Source organism: Aspergillus pseudotamarii, assembly GCF_009193445.1.
Source record: "Aspergillus pseudotamarii strain CBS 117625 unplaced genomic scaffold BDV38scaffold_54, whole genome shotgun sequence".
Lineage (NCBI taxonomy): Eukaryota > Fungi > Ascomycota > Eurotiomycetes > Eurotiales > Aspergillaceae > Aspergillus > Aspergillus pseudotamarii.
In genome coordinates, this window is record NW_022475068.1 from 199,875 (window position 1) to 219,482 (window position 19,608).

At 47.8% G+C, this 19,608-nt stretch overlaps 8 protein-coding genes across 8 annotated transcripts; 4 read left to right on the plus strand and 4 right to left on the minus strand.

Moving 5' to 3' along the window:
- Positions 1-4,345: 4,345 nt before the first annotated feature.
- On the minus strand, positions 4,346-5,804 carry BDV38DRAFT_295368 (Zn(II)2Cys6 transcription factor domain-containing protein; the record flags this gene model as incomplete). The annotated part of the gene is made up of 3 exons (XM_032062692.1): positions 4,346-5,297; positions 5,366-5,671; positions 5,730-5,804. 3 exons carry the CDS (start codon positions 5,802-5,804, stop codon positions 4,509-4,511), a joined length of 1,170 nt encoding a protein of 389 aa, XP_031910495.1. The 3' UTR covers positions 4,346-4,508.
- Positions 5,805-6,109: 305 nt separating this feature from the next.
- BDV38DRAFT_295370 (zinc-binding alcohol dehydrogenase family protein) lies at positions 6,110-7,207 on the plus strand (the record flags this gene model as incomplete). The annotated part of the gene is made up of 1 exon (XM_032062693.1): positions 6,110-7,207. The coding sequence occupies one exon, from the start codon at positions 6,110-6,112 to the stop codon at positions 7,205-7,207; it is 1,098 nt and encodes a 365-aa protein (XP_031910496.1).
- A 620-nt stretch (positions 7,208-7,827) lies between these two features.
- Positions 7,828-9,034, plus strand: BDV38DRAFT_255460 (uncharacterized protein). The gene is made up of 2 exons (XM_032055416.1): positions 7,828-8,208; positions 8,330-9,034. The coding sequence occupies exon 2, from the start codon at positions 8,548-8,550 to the stop codon at positions 9,007-9,009; it is 462 nt and encodes a 153-aa protein (XP_031910497.1). The 5' UTR covers positions 7,828-8,208; positions 8,330-8,547; the 3' UTR covers positions 9,010-9,034.
- An 846-nt stretch (positions 9,035-9,880) lies between these two features.
- On the plus strand, positions 9,881-10,707 carry BDV38DRAFT_285901 (uncharacterized protein; the record flags this gene model as incomplete). The annotated part of the gene is made up of 3 exons (XM_032060574.1): positions 9,881-10,030; positions 10,092-10,568; positions 10,624-10,707. The coding sequence occupies 3 exons, from the start codon at positions 9,881-9,883 to the stop codon at positions 10,705-10,707; spliced, it is 711 nt and encodes a 236-aa protein (XP_031910498.1).
- A 2,622-nt stretch (positions 10,708-13,329) lies between these two features.
- On the minus strand, positions 13,330-13,789 carry BDV38DRAFT_255464 (uncharacterized protein). Its single transcript, XM_032055417.1, has one exon. The coding sequence runs from the start codon at positions 13,567-13,569 to the stop codon at positions 13,366-13,368; it is 204 nt and encodes a 67-aa protein (XP_031910499.1). The 5' UTR covers positions 13,570-13,789; the 3' UTR covers positions 13,330-13,365.
- Positions 13,599-14,162, minus strand: BDV38DRAFT_285902 (uncharacterized protein; the record flags this gene model as incomplete). Its single annotated transcript, XM_032060575.1, has 1 exon — positions 13,599-14,162. One exon carries the CDS (start codon positions 14,160-14,162, stop codon positions 13,599-13,601), a length of 564 nt encoding a protein of 187 aa, XP_031910500.1.
- A 787-nt stretch (positions 14,163-14,949) lies between these two features.
- On the minus strand, positions 14,950-17,015 carry BDV38DRAFT_273607 (uncharacterized protein; the record flags this gene model as incomplete). Its single annotated transcript, XM_032057703.1, has 3 exons — positions 14,950-16,557; positions 16,620-16,914; positions 16,972-17,015. 3 exons carry the CDS (start codon positions 17,013-17,015, stop codon positions 14,950-14,952), a joined length of 1,947 nt encoding a protein of 648 aa, XP_031910501.1.
- Positions 17,016-17,484: 469 nt separating this feature from the next.
- On the plus strand, positions 17,485-19,418 carry BDV38DRAFT_295371 (uncharacterized protein; the record flags this gene model as incomplete). Its single annotated transcript, XM_032062694.1, has 2 exons — positions 17,485-17,883; positions 17,958-19,418. The coding sequence occupies exons 1-2, from the start codon at positions 17,536-17,538 to the stop codon at positions 19,416-19,418; spliced, it is 1,809 nt and encodes a 602-aa protein (XP_031910502.1). The 5' UTR covers positions 17,485-17,535.
- Between the last annotated feature and the right edge of the window lie 190 nt (positions 19,419-19,608).

The window sequence follows — 19,608 nt, forward strand, 5'->3', positions numbered from 1 at the left end:
TCTTCAAAGTAAAGTAACGCGGGCCATGGTGTCCCTTTGTGGTGTGTGCGATAGGCCGTGCAAATAGCCGGTAAACCCAATGGGCCCTAGACCAAAAACGAAAAGTCTCGAACAAATCCTTAGTTGCAACATGGACGTGCCGAAAACCATTCCCAATAGCAGTGGCCATTAAGTCAATTTTGTGTTGCTCGGCCGTTGGGCCCGCCTCGAGATGTTGTGACATTGCTGCTGGGCGTTGCATTGATATAGTGGTATCAATATCCAAAAGCCAGCGGTGCATATCGTAGCTGAAATCCTAATGGTGGTAGCCGTTTAACCTCTGGTAAAATATAACAGCATCTCATTTATTGCGGACGCATGGTGAATTTATTTACATCAGACTTATAAAGTCACACAAGACTGAATTATACTGAGAGCAAAAGAGAACTAACCAATTTCAAGACGCACTTATGGCGTTTTGTTCGATCCCCGATCATGTCTTTTCTTTCTTTCGTACCCTGATTGGAGCCCAAGGCCTCCCGTTAGATGAGTGGGTGTGACCTCTCCATCATTACCATATACCGATATGATGCTGCCATTCTGTGGCTTCGCCCGCGACGAAGAAGGACCCCCGTTTCTTTGCAGGGATCTTCGGCTTGCAGTGCGTGGTGGACGTGATTCTGGTTGTATAAGGTCGTCGCTGCTATCCAATGTTCGTCCAGCCCGTGGGCGAGGAGCTAATGTTGGTAGGCCAAAGGGTGGCATTGGCATGTATGGGCCGGTTTGCTCTTTGCTATGGTTGTCATCCGGCCCCTCCTCCCGGACGTCAACTTCTACTTCTTCAAGACTTTGTGTGGTCGATAGTGGCTGAAAGATTGCATCAATATACGCAGCAAGGCTTGGAAGGGGCGCGTCGCTTACAGGATATCTTGCTTGGCGTACTCTTCGCCGAGGGCCCTCGGGCGAGTGTGGCAACATCTCCTTGGACTGTTGTCTCACTGCTGATCCTCTATTTCCTCCATTTGGACGAGGAGGCGGCGAGGGTGGTGTGGTTGGAGAGAGTTGATGAGCGTTTGGTGAGTTTGATGGGGATCGTGCATCAGAAGTTGGTGGGCTACCTGGAGGTTTATACATAAACAGACGAGGAATCTCTTTTTCCAGCAATTTGAGTATAGCTTGAGCAAAGTCATTTGGCTCAATATCATGCCTTGGGACGACGATATGCTGTGTCAGTAACTTTTCCTGTGACCTTTGAGCGCGCCGCAGCTTGTCAGTTTCAATACCGAGCATTTGCTCGAGCCATTTCCTATAGACGATAGTTAGTGGGACACACGAAGTTTGATTGGTTCTAACTTACGTCTGTGCCAGGATTGCGTTTGATCGATCGTTAAAATGTAGTTGTTTGAGCATGTGGATTTGCACCAAGATCCCGATTGTTCTCATCGATTGCTCCAAGACTTTCATGTCCTGGAACAGAGGAATAACGGTCTTGTTGCCCTTTCTATACCATCTGATTTGTGCCATCCATTTCTCAGTGGGATGGATAGGGCCTTTCTGTCCGAGAGGTGCGAAAATACTCCTCACGTTCTGAAGCTTTTGAACGGTTGCGCTGGACTCCCCATCGACTCGGTTAATCAGGCTATCATACTTGTTGAACATTCCACGCAGTCCTTGAATCTTTCTCGCTTCTTTGATTGTGTCCAGAAAGAATCTGTATGTCTCGGCCACTGTCTTTGTTCGTTCGATCACTCTTTCGAGATCTACTTTAGCATGATGGATCTCTTTACAAGCCTTTTTCATCCCTCTGGCAAGCTTGCAGAGATCCTTTACAACTGTATAGCCCAACGCGACTAAGGAAAGTGGGTCAGCCATGCCTTTTTTGCCAACGTATTGATATTATGTATGGCTCCAATGTTAAAGATCAAAGTTTAGAGGAAGAAACAGGTAAGTGAAATATTAATTTGTCTAATAGATTCCCACAGCAATGAGGATGGGAGATTAGGCTTAAATGGGAAAAAAAAGAAAAGAAAAGTAAGGAAAACAAACGGAAGGCTGCTCTGGGGCTCAGCCTCGTCTTTCCATTCTTCGCAAGGCTGGAAATGTGTTGTTAGATACCCCCCGGCCGAACAGGGTTGTGAACTCCGCTCCAGTCTTTATTCAAGGATGTCAAGTTCGATCTACTCATATACATACAACAGGACTGTGAGACACCTATGCCTGTATACATGCCCTAGATTGTGTTAGCTACGAGTAAATTTTCACTTCCAGGTTCAGGCCAAACGGACAAAGGAGGAAAGACAAAACAAGAAAGAAAAGAGTAAACGCTACCCCGCTTCGCCCTCCATGACTTAGATGTAGGGCTTGCCTACGTACGGTATTATCCCCCCTTCTTGGATATGGCCTAACTAGATATCCTACGAATTGACTATAGAGGCACTCTTAGATTTCCCTCGTTCACTAATGATAGCACCACCGCAAAGGATATTCGCATAGCCATAGCCACAACATGCTTGACCTTGGTCGGGTTTACGTCGGATAATATACCCCGCCAATCGATTCTCAGTCATTAACCAGCTGGGCTGAGCTGCGCGCTAACTATGTTTTGTCAAATCAGTGCAGTACCAATTCACTACGGCTTGCATGGCCCGCGTAATCCTAGAATGGATCTTGGAAGCCCCCCGCAATCTAGTATACATCTGTGTTCCACACTCCCAACGAAGGCTGACTGCAGGGCTCAAAGCCCAGCGGATTGATGCTACAATGTATGCAGTGCCGCAAGACCCCATCACCCATTAGCAAGGACTCGTTTCCAGACAGATGACAGTGAACAGCATGCATTGAAATGGCAAAGACAGGTCACAGTGCAGTGGTATTCTCGAGAACCTATCCTCCAAAGAGGGGAGAGGCCGATGGATATGAATTTAGGAAAACTAACCAGCCATATAACTGGCTGTATAAGTAAATCGCTTCCAACTCACATGACACGTTGATGTGATTTACCTTGTAGTGCTTCGAGAGATCTCAAGATAGAAATTACAGATAACTCGTCTGGTAGTTACTACTCTACTTAGGGCAAAGATCTGTTTAAATAGTCCGCGTGCGAAATACAGTGGAGGTATCTGGGAATTGTTAAATTAGTAACGGGTTAGAGAAGAGGAGAACTAAGCTACCATCTCGACACTGAGATCTTCGGACCATTTAGGCTGATCCACTCCATTGGTTCGAGTGCCGACATTGTATCTCAAGTTCACCTCCTTTGCCGGGAACTGAAGCACGGGCTTAGGAGATTTAATATCCACTCCCACGTGTTTACTATGTAGAGATTGGAAGTTGCTTGCACGGAACACGCGACCTGTACTGTTTGACTTGAGCATGTCGACATAAGCTGGAATCAAGCTACTCATGGTTTGGAAATGACGGAAAACTTTGCGACCATTAAGGAACCAGACATTTTCCCACACACCTTTGGGGTAGACGCCGACAGACTTGACTGGCCATTGAGAGTAGTAGCTCAGTGCAACTTGGACGGTATATGAACCACCTTTTTCAGCTCGCCTCACCAAAGCGTCCAGAATACCGACTGAGCCGCAGACTCCAGTCCAGTAGTCAGAGTTCGGGAAAACCGGAGTAACGGCTTCGTCGAGTCCCATCGCTCGACCAAACTCCAAGGAGACACCGCAATTGACATCGCTGATTTGCTGCCAACCGATTCCATGAGATCCTGGGCCGTACCATCCGTAGCAATTTAAACGCGCATAGATGAGGCCGCGCTTGCGTCATTTGGTGATGTTCAGGATGTCATCGTGGGAGAAGCCCCATTTGTCAAGGACCTCTGGGCGATATCCCGAAACCACAAAATCAGCGTCGGAGAGTAGTCCTCCTAGTTTCTCTCTGTCTTCTTCCTACCGAAGGTCAAGGAAGCAATTCCATTTACCCCAGTTGAGGTCCTTGTCTCTGTAGGGACAGAGTAGTCTGCGGCGGTTTCTCTCGAACGGTGAGAATGCATGGTAAAACTGTGAGTTCCTGATAATATCTTTTGAAATCACTGACAGGGCGGCAGTCTACACTATGTCATATAATTGTGGCCAAAGGAGAGAGTTGTTTAGACTAATGCGGTACAATGAAGTTCAGTCCCCAGCATACCTTTAGGAAAGAGTTCAGTTGTAATAACCAACAATCACCATCGAGCCACCCATACATTAAGATTGTCATACGGAATGGCTGCGTCTTCCTAGTTAGATTTCAGAGTGGGGTCAAAGGCCGTGATCGACTTCAGGTTAAAGATAGGCGGGGAACATGCCCCCATTTGAGGTCGGGCCTCCGACAAAAAGTCCGCGGATTACCCATGTATTCCCCGATCAACTGTGATAGCCAATATTAATAGCTGAGGCCAGAGATCCTGCGACATGATATAGCGCACTAAGCTCATCGCTCTATTGAAAGGGCGGAATTTACGCGCCGAGAAATCCGCGAAGCCATAGTCACATCGTACAGAGTGAGGTACGTAGTGATATTGGAGCAAATCCTAACTAAACCCAACTATCGGTGAGTGCACCACCTGGAAGTAATGCCTGTATTGCAATATTCTGTTTGTGATATAACCGTAGGTACGAGCAAATAGAAGGACATTCCACTCTGGCCCTAAGTTCAATCCACCATATACTGCGACTTGTTTTGCGGTACCACAGATACAGCAACAAAAGTGCTACAGGATCTTTGTTCCGGAGCAAGTCTTCGAAAGGGCCATGAATACTACGCATGAAGAGTTGAGTTTGACCTGTTGTGACCTCGCTATCCGGGGTGTCCAGGATCTGGGATACTGCGTGAGCGATATCGAAATACGGGTTATTGTTCGCCGTAGATGAATCCTTAAGACGACATATGGCAGCCAACGCTGTTGGTATACCATCTATGCCCTTCTCTGGCAAGGGCGATTGCATCTGAGCAAAGGTCGCCGCCATTACACGGAAAAGACTGTCCGGTCGTAGCGGGTTGACTATGTGCCACAGTGACATTTTGGCCTGGCTCATACGTACCCAGTCTAAATCGGACTGGTTAGAGGACTTTAAAGGCCATGGTTCTTCCGATGTGCGTGCATCAGGGGATGAGAAGGATAAGATTGTCAGAGCGGCTGCAGTGCCCCAGATTGCATCCTTATCCTTCGCGTTAATCGGTTCCCTTAACCGCCTGTTGAGAAGAACTGTGCTTTGAGACCAGTGATAGCACTCTTCTAGACTGCGACGACATCCTAATGAACTATTCAGATGGCGGTCATAGGTAAGTGCCACAGCGAGAGAGGCGTGCATTAGAAAAGGGTACTGTAATCAATATGTTAGCGGAGCTCAATTCTGTCTCACAGTGACAGGATCAGTGAAATAACACCTACGGTGAAGGCTAGTTTTAGCAGCTTGCGATTAACGTGTATTATATTAGGGTCATCTGGGATAGTGATACTTCGTCCATAATACCGGGTGATGAAATCCTGACACTTGGCGTTCAAATGATAGGATGTGAATGCGTCAGACGTCCAGACAGCACTGGCGATAGGGGGTTGAATGGTTGCCTTTTTATGAACCACCAATGGACTCCCTGTATCTGCGGCGATAGGTTGTAGATCCGGGATGCTCGACATGAAGTTGCATAATACCCCGAACGAACTACATCTCTTGCAATGTGGTTTGCTTTCGTCGCACTAAGTGTCCAAGGAATTCGTTCAGCCAAGCACGGACAGTCTAGAAAGAGGCACCCACCTTGAGCTTTCTTAGCTTACAATTGCGGCAGCCAAATCTCGACCTCTGCCGAGTCCTCCGGTCGGGAACCTCCATATTTCGTTAATATTCATAATTCTGAGAGGAGTTTAATGGAGTCAGTGCAAGGACATTAGGTTTCAGCATCGTCACAGGCACCCATACGCTAACCTTCTTTCGGAACCACGCTAACTCCCCCTCGGATGCAGAGGCCTGTGATTGGCTGTAAGCATCTATAATCAACATAATCAACTGAGAATGTTATCAGAGGAAGTAGTTTGAAATGATGGCTTAATGGTATAAAAGGATAGTTGATCCCCAATATCCTCCCTCAAAATCATAAAACCTTGACTTGAAAACCTCTACTTACACAAACCCTCCAAATGGCTACCCACCTCGCCGCCGTCTCCCAGGCCAAAGGCCAACCTTTTGTACTCCAAACCAGACCTACCCCAAAACCAGGACCAGACGAGCTCCTCATCGCCGTCAAGTCTGTAGCCCTCAACCCTGCAGACGCCATCATGCGTGGCCAAGGCCTTTTCATATCCACATACCCAACGGTCATTGGCTTCGACATGTCGGGGTTAGTCCTTGAGATCGGCAACAACGTCCCGGCTACTTCCTTCCGACCAGGCATCACCCGCGTCGCCGCCTACGCCGCTTCGGTCTGGAAGTCTTGCGATCCAGACTACGGCCCATTTCAGGAGCGGTGTCTCGTCCCCTGGCAGCATGCTGTGCCCCTTCCGGACGAGGACATCTCTTGGAACTCCGCGGCAACCTTGCCCGTCGCCGTCCAGGTACCCCTCAGCGCGTGGGATGCCATGGGAATCCCCCGGATGGGAGATGTCACAGCAAAGAATACCCGGGGAAAACAAGAAGCGCTCCTAATTTGGGGTGCCTCCTCTAGCGTCGGTACCATGGGCGTACAAACAGCCCGGCTGCTTCGGGATGACCCCAGCTCTTCTTTCGCAGCCGTGTACGCCACAGCCGGATCCGCAAATAAGGGTTATGTGAGTTCGCTGGGTGGGGACCGCGTGTTCGACTACAAAGACCCACATGTTGTTGATGCAATTGTTTCGGCAGCCAAGGAGGACGGGTTGGTGATCCGGTATTGTTTTCTGGCCACCGGACAGCTGGCGCCATGTCAGGCTGTACTTAAGACATTCGTTGGTAAAGGACATGAAGGGACAGAGACGATCTCAGCAAAGGTCGCGTCAGCACCCATTGTTCCTCCGGATGCGGAGGTCGTGGACGGGGTAGAGACGATATTTGTGATGCCGTCGATGGTGGAAGGGGAGAGGCTGGAGCAGTTCCGATATTGGCTTGGGACTTGGCTGAGGGATAATCTGGTCATGGGGACTATCCGACCGAGTCCGGAGCCGAGCGTTGTGGGAAAGGGTTTGGGGGCTATCAATGCTGGTTTGGACAAGCTGGTTCGGGGCGTGAGTTGTACGAAGTTGATTGTTGAGGTTGCGAAGTGAGAGCGTCCGGATAATTTCCGTATGGGTTAACAGTCGATCAAACCCTATTATCACGAAGATGGTACTCGCACGCCACTATCGTCTTCCCTTATATTAGTAGGGTATAATTTGGTAATCAAGATAATGGCGCTTCTAGTATCAGACGTCATTCGCTTGAAAATCACACAGCCACCTGTGCATTTGTTAGTAAAAGAATGTTAGAAAAGCGTGCAAGTGAATATACTTAATCCGCCTGGAATGCTTCCTGCATTTATAATATACAGTCGTCGTCTAGGAGGAGTCGCATCGATATATATTTGGCTGAATGTGCTATACAACATTATTAATATTTCCCAGGCGGTGTACTTAGGATAGTCAAACCTAGGAGTATCTCAGTGTAGTACGTCCAATAGAGGATATGCCAGATATGTGGACATGTAGTTCTATATTGATGTACCATAAGGAATCCCAGTAATTAATCTCGAAGGGAATGAACAAATCCCACCCCGATGATTGGCCCCTGCGCCCCCTCGTACCTGAAGCTTGTGCAGAAGCTTATTCTTGGCGCGGAGAAACTCAAAAACCACGCGCCGATCAAACGCGCCACAGAATTTCCCATCTTAAATTTAACCCCAATGTCGCGCGGTCTCACATCACAATGTCGCAAAACGCCGATCGCCCCTCACTAAACCCTACCGTCGAGGAGGAGGACGAAGAAATCCATACAGAGTCCCATACTACCGAAACCACAGCTCCGCGCAGTCGAATATCATGGCCGGAGGTGCGCGAAGATCTCCCCGCGTGAATGACGCACGATATCCATCTTGTCGAGCCTGATCGCTAAGGAGTGAATTTCGTTGCAGATCTGCGCCCAGCATGAATCCGTTCTGTCGTCACATATGGAAATGTTGAATGTGGTTCGAAATAATGTGCCTAGTGGTGACGCGTTGCAAATGGTGTCGGGGATGATCGAGAAGACGAGTAGGTTGATGACGCAGTTTCGGGTGGTGAAGAAACAATTGGTTGGTCATTTTTTTTTTTTTCTTTTTCATTTCTTTTGGGGGAGTGAACAGCGTTCTCGTGTGAAGATTGTCTTTTCTTTTTGAGTCATGACTATGTATGATGCTAATAGATAGCCGGCAGATTTCGAGTACGTATTGTAATATGAACAATGACTGTTACCGCTTCACCAAGGTAACCTTGTGACAGAACCAGGAAATGTTGGAGAATCATCAGACAAATCAACTGCTACAGCTAATGATTACCGGACCGCGTCTACGTCATCTAGCCGTGATTCGTCGAAACGACAACGCAGTCGTTCAAAAGAACGGAGGAAACGCTCCCGGGTGGAATCGGACAGTATGGAGGTGGAAAACGAAAGCACAGATACCATGCCTGTCGGAGCAGTGCAGTATCAGAAGCGCAAGCGACTGGATATGATGATGCCGGGTGGGGACGAAGATGTGAGGAATGTGACGCCGGTGGCTCTGGAAACAGAGGACATCTCCGAAGAAGTTCAACGTCGACTGGAAATCAAAGAAGAACAGAGACGAAAAAGGAGCTCTAAGCCTGACAAGAGGAAACGGGACAGTATGGCATCCACAGGCAGCACGTCTTCTCCCGGTGGTATTTCCAAACCGAAGAAAAGGACCAAAACAGAGAGTTTTCAGGACGGTACTATTGACGTACCGTGGGATACCGGCCGGAAGAAGAAAATCCTGAAGCCGGTAGACTCTGAACAGGGGTCTGACGTCGCTTCTTTGGAAGAAAAACGAAGAACAAAGCGTCAGAAGCGCAAGTCGGGGACTCCTCCTATCTTCTGAAACATCATCAGTTTCAATACAAAAGCAAAGGCACTCTGCCAATACGTGCCTCTTTTTTCTTTCTTGCAGTCTGAGGAATATCTATGAGGATGGATAGTGCTATAAGCCGATTGCGCATATTTTCCATGAGGCTCACAATGTAAAGGTTAAATGAGATCAGCCCTACGGTTCGTTCCGTGGATACCGGGGAATTACCCCAGCTTCTCCGGATTACCCCAGATTGCCTTTTTTGAAAGTCTATACTTGGAGTCGTATCTTTTTAGGTAGCACCATTACCTCCCACTGTCGTCCACAAGAACCAAACATGCTTGAGTGAGCAAGAGTGACGTCCGTAGGTGCCCTCATACTTAATGCTGGATTTCTCCCCCCTGCCAAAGACTTTCCTTTCTTCGTCTTTCTTGACTCTATTGCTGCCATAGCTACGATCTACTATCCACAAAAATAACCCCACTTGATTCGTCTGATAACATTTGTCTACCACCTGAACAAGCACAAGAAACGAGCGTCGAAGAGTCCAGTCGAGTCTAACATCCATAATAACCTCGACACAGTATAAGAACCCACTGAACTAGAACCTTGTAACCGACACCCAAATCGGAGCGTTGCTTTCAAATATCCTCATAAACAAAAACTCATGTCCACACCGCACCTCAAATAAATCTTGAATTACGCTAAAAGGTACTTTTTTTTAACCTTTTTTCCTCACGAAGGAAAGAAAGGGATCCGTTCTTGAGAATAAGTGCGGGCAAGACTAGCAGTGACATCCCAACCCTCCTAAAAGTGTTATTCACCTGCTCCTCCGCTCGAATCAACTGCTCTTCACCTGTTAGAATTTGTTAGTCATTCCATTCCCCCCCGAGTGAGCAATAAAATGGCTTTCTTCGGAGAAGGACCCGTCGTATCCCACCTGGGTCACGGCCTCGTACAAACTGCCGGCGTCAATCATCGCAAAGGCAGGAGGCCACAAGATACTGGATCTGGCAACCGGCCTAGAGGCAGGAGACCCAACGAGGTGTCCAAGGTAAGTTGATGCCCCTCTGATGATGGATGACCTTGATCATGGAGCTAACGATGGTATATAGATCAATCAAAGGTCTTGGCCCTCACCCGCCTCGGGTCCCTCTGGCTACCGCGGTGGTAAGAACTTCCCTGCTAATGGAAATAATAACAGAATCCAGAAGCAGGGGCCCCGCCAGCCACAAGGGCCAGGGCAAAAACAAAAATTCACCCCTCGGAGAAGTCGACGGGGTCTCGGTCCCCAACGGAGGGGGCCCCGGCATGGTGGTGCAAACAATGCGCCTAGACACCCGGGTCAACGCCGTGGCCCTCAACCACGGCTGTCCCGGGATGGCGACACCATCATGCGCGACGCGCCCGCGCTTAACAGGCGGCCGGTGAGGCAGCCGGGCATCTCCGTTCGTCACCCCTCTCCTCAAAGGGACGTGGTGATGGTCGATGTCTTCACCACGGCCCCACCAACTGAAGTGGAGCACATGGTGATGCTCGACGTATTCACCACGTCCCACCCCGTTGAAGAACAATTTGCGGCACTCGCCATTGTTAGTATCCCCTTTCTACTTTCTGTCTTGGACATGTATCACTGACAGATGATAGGCCGCACCCCAATTCGCCACAGGTACAGGGGAGGAGCCTCAAGACATCGAAATGTCCGATGCTCCTCCCCTGTACTTCTATTGAATCGACTTTTATGGAAGGCCAGGTAGCTCAAGTCACTGCTTGACGAAAATAAGGGCTGCCTGGCCTTCCCACAAAACATCTCATTAAAGGCCAGGTAGCTCAAGTCAGTAATTGACGATATAAGGGCTGCCTGGCCTCCTTATAAACAAATCGACAATCAACCCTCCAACACCAGACTGCCGCCCGCCCAACGCCTACAGAAAAACATCAAAGAACAAAAACAAGATCAACATAACAGAACCACAAAAAAAAAGTATGCTTTAAACATGCTTCTACGTGGATCACGCAAATAACCCAACTGCTGGCGGCTCCATTGAATTAAAGGGCGCCCCAATGGAAGCCGGCCGGGCTGGATATGCTTTCTCTTTTGTTAAATCTTCTAACTTCTTTGCAAATGTTTTAGGCAGGCCAGCGGCAGTCATGGTGACAAAAACAAAATATTTGTCCGACAAATCGAATAACCCTCCGAGCCATTTAAGCCATTTAAGCCATTTAAGCCATTTTAAGCCATTTAAGTTATTTAAGTCATTTCACTTAAATCTTTCTCATCATATGGCTCCCTTATATCGACACAACGGACAAAACATTGAGGTATCCGGTGGAGGAACAAATGGAGGGACGTGGAGGATAAGGGGTAACCCAATGGCAGACGTGTCGTTGGGTTGATGTTTTTTTATAGGGGCATCCACGGCAGACGTGCAGTGGATGTCCCGCCTAGGTATACGGCCTACTCTGTATGGGTAGGCTGGGGAGGATAAAGAGGATTTTATATTGGGGATCGTAGACCTGTCTATAAAGGCAGGCTACGTGGGATTGTTTAAGGCAACCTTGTCTTTAAAGACAGGTTGTATTTTTTTAAAGGGGACGTTTAGAGTAACCTAGTCTTTAAAGACAGGTTACAGAGGTGGTTTTTAAAGGTAGACCTTGTCTTTAAAGACAGGCTACTCTTTTTTATAAGGGGACGTTGGCGTAGACCTTGTCTTTAAAGGCAGGCTACTATTCATTAAAAGGGGACGTTAAGAGTAGTCTAGCCCATAAAGCAGACTACAGTGGAGATGTTTAAAGTAGACCTTGTCTTTCAAGACGGGCTACATTTTTATAAAGGTAAAAGCGGCCTATATAAACAGGTCAGCTGGAGGAAAACGGAATAAAGGGTTTCTTATGTTCTGGCATCCTGTTCAAGGTTTTTACCTCGTACACATATGTCTATTGACGTGGCGAGGATGTTTCCCTTGTTCCCAAGCCCGAATGGGAGGATAGCAATTTCCTTTTGTTTTGTTTTTCAGTTTCTAGTTTTGATTTAGAAATGGAGTTTGTTTTTTCTCCACTTATTGATCAAGTACGTAATGATCCTGTAGAGTCCAGTGTAGCTATGGTAGGATGTGCTGTGGTATCTGAGCTGTAAAGCATTAACGGATGAAGCTGTGAATCTACTCATGATATGTGGTAGAGTAGCTCAACGTAGCGTCAATGCATAGTTACCTCTAATGACCGGCGTATCAATTCTGTCCCATCGATGAGAAAAGGCCTTGTTCGAGAATTGATATCCTCTAGGGGAGACGTATGTCAATAGCCTGAAGGATATGATACTACGTAAGCTATTCTAGCATTTCAAGAAACCTTGCTATAACGTATGAAGGGTTGTCAGAATACATGAAAGAGAAGGAGGGCTTGAAGTGAGGAGTCGAGTTCAAGAAGTATTAGGTTACTGTTTCAAGTTTCCACTGAGAAGCACGCATGTGTACTTGTTTGTCAACCGATGTGAAACACTAAGAATTATACTCATGTTGAATCAACCGTCTTGGGTATCTAGTACCATCGCCTGTCTCTGCTTTTCACATCAAATATAAGCTCGGAAAATCATCTCAATAGTAGACTTCAGCCCAGCAACCTTTTATCAGCCACTTATTTGCATGGACTACCGAGCCCTGCGCATCACCTCATAGTCAGTTCCACTTATCTGGCAACACCAGGCCGACTTGTCCCTAGATTTCAGCGCTGCACAATTTTAAGGCCCTCCTTCAAAATGCCACTTATTCTCCCCCAGGAATTGACAAGATTACGAGTCATCAAGCATCGGCGGCAGCGTCGAAGGATCAAAATGAGTATAACACAGGATCATCTCCGCAACATCTTGAACCATATGGGGTGTAGATGAGACGCCAGCCTTTGGTTGGGCAGGGAATGGAGAAGTTGTGCATTTCCTGGGCTTGGATATGGGCACGTGTTCGGGGAGTGGTAGGTTTTTGTTGGGTCGTGCTTTTTCCTTGAGCCAAGATTTTTCAAGATTAAATACCCATTGAACTTTGATCGGATATATCTAGCATATCCCCAATTAGATTGGTGATCGTGTCGAAGGTAACGGAGTAGATGCGGTATATCCAGCCTGTTGATTTCTAGTAGGATGTTGAATACTGATCTCTGAGCTAATCTACACTTTTTTTATAGACTTGTCAGATCGATATATTGCTCCCCGAGCCTATGGCTGGGAACATGCATGGGATGCCGTACGGAAATGATGTATGCAGAAAGCTTAATATAAACAACGAATGAAGGCAAACTCTTAATCACGGCAACTATAAGAGTTGTACAGGCTATGGCCTACTTCAGATGAATAGAGGTACTCCATCAAAGGAGTTATGCTGCTCACAAGCTAGGCTAGCAAATATGCCTTCCCTCAGCCTTTCCAACCCTAACTCCTACAACAGAACCCATCAGTAGAGTGACAATAAGTGGAGAAACACCATCACATATCACACATAACCATACTATACATAGTATACAAAAAGACCCATATCCAACGCTCCACAAAGTCAGTAAAGTAAGCCCCAAACGCCCATCCAAGATGCTTGCAACACACATACTATACAATTGTGCACAGAAATAAAACCTCACTCTTTCTTCCCCTCCCCATCATTCTTCCCCCAAGTCCACACATCCCAGATATGCTCCTTAATCAAATCCCCATACCCCTTCCCAGAATCCAACGCCTCCTGCTCCTCCCTCAATCTCCTCTCCTTCCATCCCTCCGTCTCCCCACCCATCCACACCCTCTCCATAACCCCCTTATCCTGCATTTCCCTCGCCCGTAACTTCTCAATCTCTTCCGTCGTCAGTCCCCCCTCCCGCAACTGCTTCTCCCTTGACGCGCGCAACCGCGCCTGGATCTCCAGCGCCCGCTCACTGGGCAACCCACTCGGCACGATCGTCCGCCCGGAGGATATCTTCGAGTGCACGCGGTCGACGATACTCCGCCCCGTACGGTCGTAGGTGATGTGGTTCGCAGAGAAGGCGAAGGCCGTGCCGAGGAGCACAGTCAGATGGTCGAGTTTCCGGGGTGGGAGAGCGATTAAGATTGGGGATGCGACGAGGAATGTGTAGGCGGCGTAGTTTTTGAAGCGGGCGTAGTCTTCTTCGCGCCGAGTTTGGATGTCTTCGGGTGTAGTTGTGGACATTTTGGTGGGTTTGGTTTTTATTTCGGATGTTGGGAGTAGGCAGCGAGAAATCAATGATTGGGTTTGTGGTGAGTATGGGTTTTTTCTGCGATTATTTTTTTTGATTCTGATAAGGCGAGTCTCGTATCTGAAGCAAGCAGAAAACTTACGGTGGTTGGTTTAAGCCGGTTGTGCAGCTTTTTGTGATTGGATCAGGTGATTGGTTCTTTGGCTTGCGAGGTGGACTTTACCCGATTGGGTAATATAGGGTTACTAGGTAGGTACTTCTAGCTAGGAGTAAGTTATGTTTCATTTTATTTAATAAAGGGTATAGAAGATCATGTTGAAATCTTGAGAAAGCTCATATCCGCAACTGTAGCCCGGTGCAATTCAGTACTATAGGAAGGAGTTTAGGTTACGAGCTATGAAGACCTTTGAAGGAACTGTGAAGGATGCTCTAGAAGAGATAAGGGAAGCCATGGAAGTGGTAGGCCAGGGAAACTTTGGACAGCTTTTATTGAAATATATTAAATTCCCTGGTATAATGTTTACAAGGTCCGACAATCTTTGTCAAAATTGCATAATAAGTTCTTGCCACTGCTAAACAGGCGCTTTTATGTAGGTCACCAACCAGCACGCAGTACGGTTTGCTGAGGAAGAACTTTGTATTGCACGAGGTAGCCAGAAAGTAGGGTTTAACCTTAATCGGACTATGGTAATACTACATCGCTATTACATTAGTAATATCTAACAGAAATATATAATTATTAAATCCAATGTCGACATAGTCGACCGTAACTCTTAATCATCACAAGTAGAGCCTGCCTTTGCGTGACCTGTCAGCCAAGTCCGGAGTGCTAATGGCTAATCTGCCAACTGTAGATTCCGGTTGGACATCACCAAACCGAATTTGAACATCTTTCAACCACCGTGCACGTTCGAATCCACTCAGCGTGCTTGCCGCTGAAGGAAGCGGTAGGTAAGGAGCGTCGCGGGTCAGAGTTGAAGCATATCCAATAATGTCGGGGTTTAGGCTTTGCCGTCCCACCCAAAAGCTCACAACAGATGCTGCAATTAGCATTAGACTTGCCAATAAGAGAACAGCCACCCATCCCCAGTTCACAACGTATGTAGCAGTTGCATCCCGATAGGCTCTTTCAGCTAGTACACTGGCTAATGAAGAGCGATCGAAGGCCTCATAAGCCTCGGAATATTTGGAGTAGTTGCCCTGAGAGGGAAGTTTAGGCCCCAGGGTAACGAAGGGCAAAGCAATACTGCCCAAGTAAAACGTGTTCATGATTTGAGTGAGATGGTCGGATATATCGTTCACAGGCGTTTTCAAGAGGTATTTTGGTAGCGGCAGTGTTTCGGTCGCGTCAATATTTTGAAGATATGCCTCGGTGTACGTCCCGAGTTTCCTATTCACTGACAGAGAGGCATTCACCAGACCCTGTGCAAAGGTATCCCAAACACTAAAGTCCGGATACATCAACGGCGGCAGGGATGAAGACTGATGTGGTTCGACACTCTCCCGGATGGCTGTCACCCTGCAGCTGCGTTGAGATTGGGCTGTGGAGTTGGATCCAGAACAAAGCACTTTCAACTCGACATACACGTTTGTCAGATGACAGGTTATCAGAGCGCCATTTGTAGCCTCCTTTCCGTACCCCGAAAGCACGTGTATGTCGGGTGCAACTGAAGCATTTACGGACCGGGTGACATTCCACGGGGCCGCTGGATAGATCCGGAACTGGCCATTCTGGCCATTATACTTGTAAATGAGGTCATCAGGTGCCTCGCCGAGTTCAAAACAGTCTGTATCAATGTAAGATGTCTGTAGTTGAAAGGTGCTGTTGCCTCTCGCTGATATCCCGAACATCGGTACTCCGACAAGTGACGAATAAGTGATGTTATTGCCTGCGGGTTCAAACCATCCTTCACTCTGAGCTGTATTATTCCGAACAAGACTTCGAAGTAAGGGGATCTTGACATTGGCCCAGGCATCACTGTAAGCCTCTTTCACACTTACCGGCGCGATCAGACAGGCCAGAAACATCGCCTCCAAGGCGTCTGTAAGCCTCGGGAATGAAGTTAGGCTTGGGGCCTTGGAGAGGCCATTAATGTCAAGATATTGCACTTCCTGCTGCTCGACGTGTTCAAGACTCTGTGGGCTTATAAGATATAGTGACGCCTGCCCACCCAAGGGAGAGACCAACCAGATGAGCACGAGTACGAGGCCCAAGATGTTCCAGGACTTCAGCATTAACGGTGTTGAGATGGCACCGAATACCGTCGTACTTTTACTTAACTGCTCAAGTCTTCCGAGAGTCGATCCACGTTCGAGATTTTGTTTAGCAATCTGCCGTATGGCACGGCCGATTACGGCCGAAAATATTAAAGGGAATATTGTGACCGACTATAATTAAGAGTGAGATTGTATGCCTATAACATTCACTTTCTAGATACCAGAGCACAAACCGTCTTCATTGCGATCTGGAGATCATCCCAGTCATGTTCATCTACCGACCTCGAATTATAGACGATGGCAACCAGAGCTAAAGCCACAAAAGGCAAGGCAGAGATAGCACTGAGGAGGTCAAATATCAGCTGCCACTTGTTGGACCGCAGCTGCCTGGTCTGTGACGGCCGCTCTAGCGAGGCAGGTGCCGTCGATGTATCTATCAAACGCTGCGCTTGTGATTCCGATAGAGTAGACGACTCAGGTTGCTCATCGTGAGAATTCACCGGTCTTAACAGATTGTCCCGGTCATTTCTCACCGGCTTAGACGAGTTAGGTATGAATAGTTGCTGTTCTGGCTGCAATTCCGACTCTCCATTGTCTGTCCCACCGGAGCCGGGGGTATAAGGTCCCATTTGTTTATGTGGCTCCTATCCGCCTTTGACGCACTTTCTTGACTACTTTTACCTCGTCTTGTCGGATAAACCTTAAGGAGGGGAAAGGGAAAAAAGGCGCAAGTGCGCGAAACATAAAAGAAACTCGTAAAGCTGCACGGTTCTGCCTTGCCAAGGAAGGATTTTGGCCCCAGCCCCATCTCTACTACCCGATACTGGGAAGGATATGCACGGTATTTGCGCATTATCTCTACGATTGGCTGGGCTGAAATACTTCATATGGTGGGGCATCAGGATATTGGAGGGAAAACTCCACAGGAGCATTAGCTGCAGGTAAGATGCTCAGCACCCCAATCGACTTTCTTCACCAGAAAATTGGACCTGAAGATAAGGTGCGGTTGCAACCGACACTCAAATTATTATCTCCACAAAGCTTCCCACTCCTATCGTTGAGTTTCCTTCCATTTGAAACATGCAGTACATTTAAAGCAACTACTTCTATCTAGAAGATCTACGTGTGTGTGTTCCAGTAAATGCAATAATGGAACTAGAAGTCTATCATGGGGCGCCTAGCGCGCAAGTGGCCTCCTTTTCTGGGACAGAGTCACCGCGAAACAGTCGAAACTCAGACGCTCAGCTGCATCCAAAGGACGCAAGTGTATCTGCTGTGGAGAAAGATAACCAGAGAGACCAAACCGCCTTCGATATCGCCGGATGGCCCATCGGATCCCGAAAGCTTAGTCGATTAGATATAGGTAGCTTGCTCGTGAATCTACTCGGTATTGCCACAGCAGTGCTCTATTTGGTTCTGATCGTGATCGTCATCAAACGCAATGGCAGTTCGGTGGACAAGGCGGACTGGAACCGAGTCGAGACAGCAATGAACTTGGTAAGATTGATAGTCCAGTTTTCCAAATAGAATAAGCCCAAGCTTGCTTACAAGCCCAAAATATTATCATGCAGGGCGCAACACTATTTCCCCTCACCTTTGCCGCGGTGATCGGACGGATGAACCAACAACTCGCTGCGTGGAAGTTGGAGCGCGGAGTCTCTATCGGCGTTCTTGAGCAGCTTTTTGGAAGCTCGACCTTCTTTAATACTGTCACCACTCAGATCTCACTTCGATCTATCAACCCACTGGCCTTGCTTCTCATCATTCTTTGGTGTATCTCACCATTAGGCAGTCAGTCTATCCTCCGAATGCTCTACACCAAGCCGACAAGCATCACCCGCTCTATCGACCTTACATATGGCAATGATACCGAATTAAGCACTCACACATTCACCCCTTCGACAACATTCACCAAAGCGACTGCTATGTACCAGGAAAGCCTGTTATCACCCGACATTGTCAAACACTCCCCCTTGGATATTTTCGGCCGCCTCAAAATTCCACTTGTCGACCTAGGGGATCCGGGATCTGCCACATCCGACTGGATAGAACTAGACACGAACAATACCGACTATTCTTCTTTGACTGGGATCGTCATCGAGGGGGTCAAGGATGAAAGTGGCGAGACTGAATTCACCATGGAGGCGCCCTACTATAACCTTCACATGAGTTCCATCGAAGGTGAGCCTACATTCAACAGCAAAGGCTTTGACTTTGAGGACGACGGCATGTACACTATAGACAAGAGTGAAACCAGGTACGGTCTAACAAAAGTATATTTCAACTTCACCATCCCAGACACCAACTTCAAGGCGTCATTCAACCTTACCGAACAATACGTCGATATGAGAGTCAAATGTGTTGACGGCATTGCCAACTGTGCCACCACGGCTGTCCGCCCTATATCAAGAACAAGTCCCCACGCCAACGGCACCTACTGGGCCGACGCTCGAGCAATCAAAGTTCTTTTCCGCTACCTGAGGTCAGCAGGCAGTGAGCGCTCTCTAACCGAAGCCTACTTCCGGAATCCAGACACCCCATTAGCAGCGGATATTTACACGGGATCCACCTTCACCATCCCCGTTGATATCTTCCTTCTGCGGCTGACTCAGGTTGTCAACACCTACGGTCTGTTGCTATCTGCGTCAGATGGTGGGGGTTCCTACAATGGTACTGGTAATTTTACCGATACTACCCCGCCTCCTATATATGAGATTAGCTGGCCATGGCTTGCCATCTCGATCGTTGGTATAGTGACCATCATTGTCGGGGCTTTTGTACCGGCCCTGCTCGGATTTTTCACCCGAAACCCGGATATTCTTGGGTATGTGTCGACAATGACGCGAGATGCACCGACCCTTGAGGTTCCACCCGGCGGAGGTACACTAGGTGGAATAGACAGGGCCTTGTTATTGAAAGATATATCCATTCGGTTGGGCGACATCACCGACGATTCTGGGTCAGTCAGCCGGATTGGTATAGGAACATTGGATCAGGCGAGCCCGTCTAAAAAGGGCCGTCTCTACGAGTGAGTAGATGTCGACCGTTTGATATATCGCTAGATTGTATCTCCTCGATACACAATGTTCTAAAATGAGAAAAATGAACGAAGAGAAGGATAAAACCTACTTAAGATTTTAAAGTAAATTACGGCTAAGAGGGTCTCCCAGTGGTGCGCACACCCGATGACTTCTTTCATATGGAATAAGCGTCGGTTGAGGC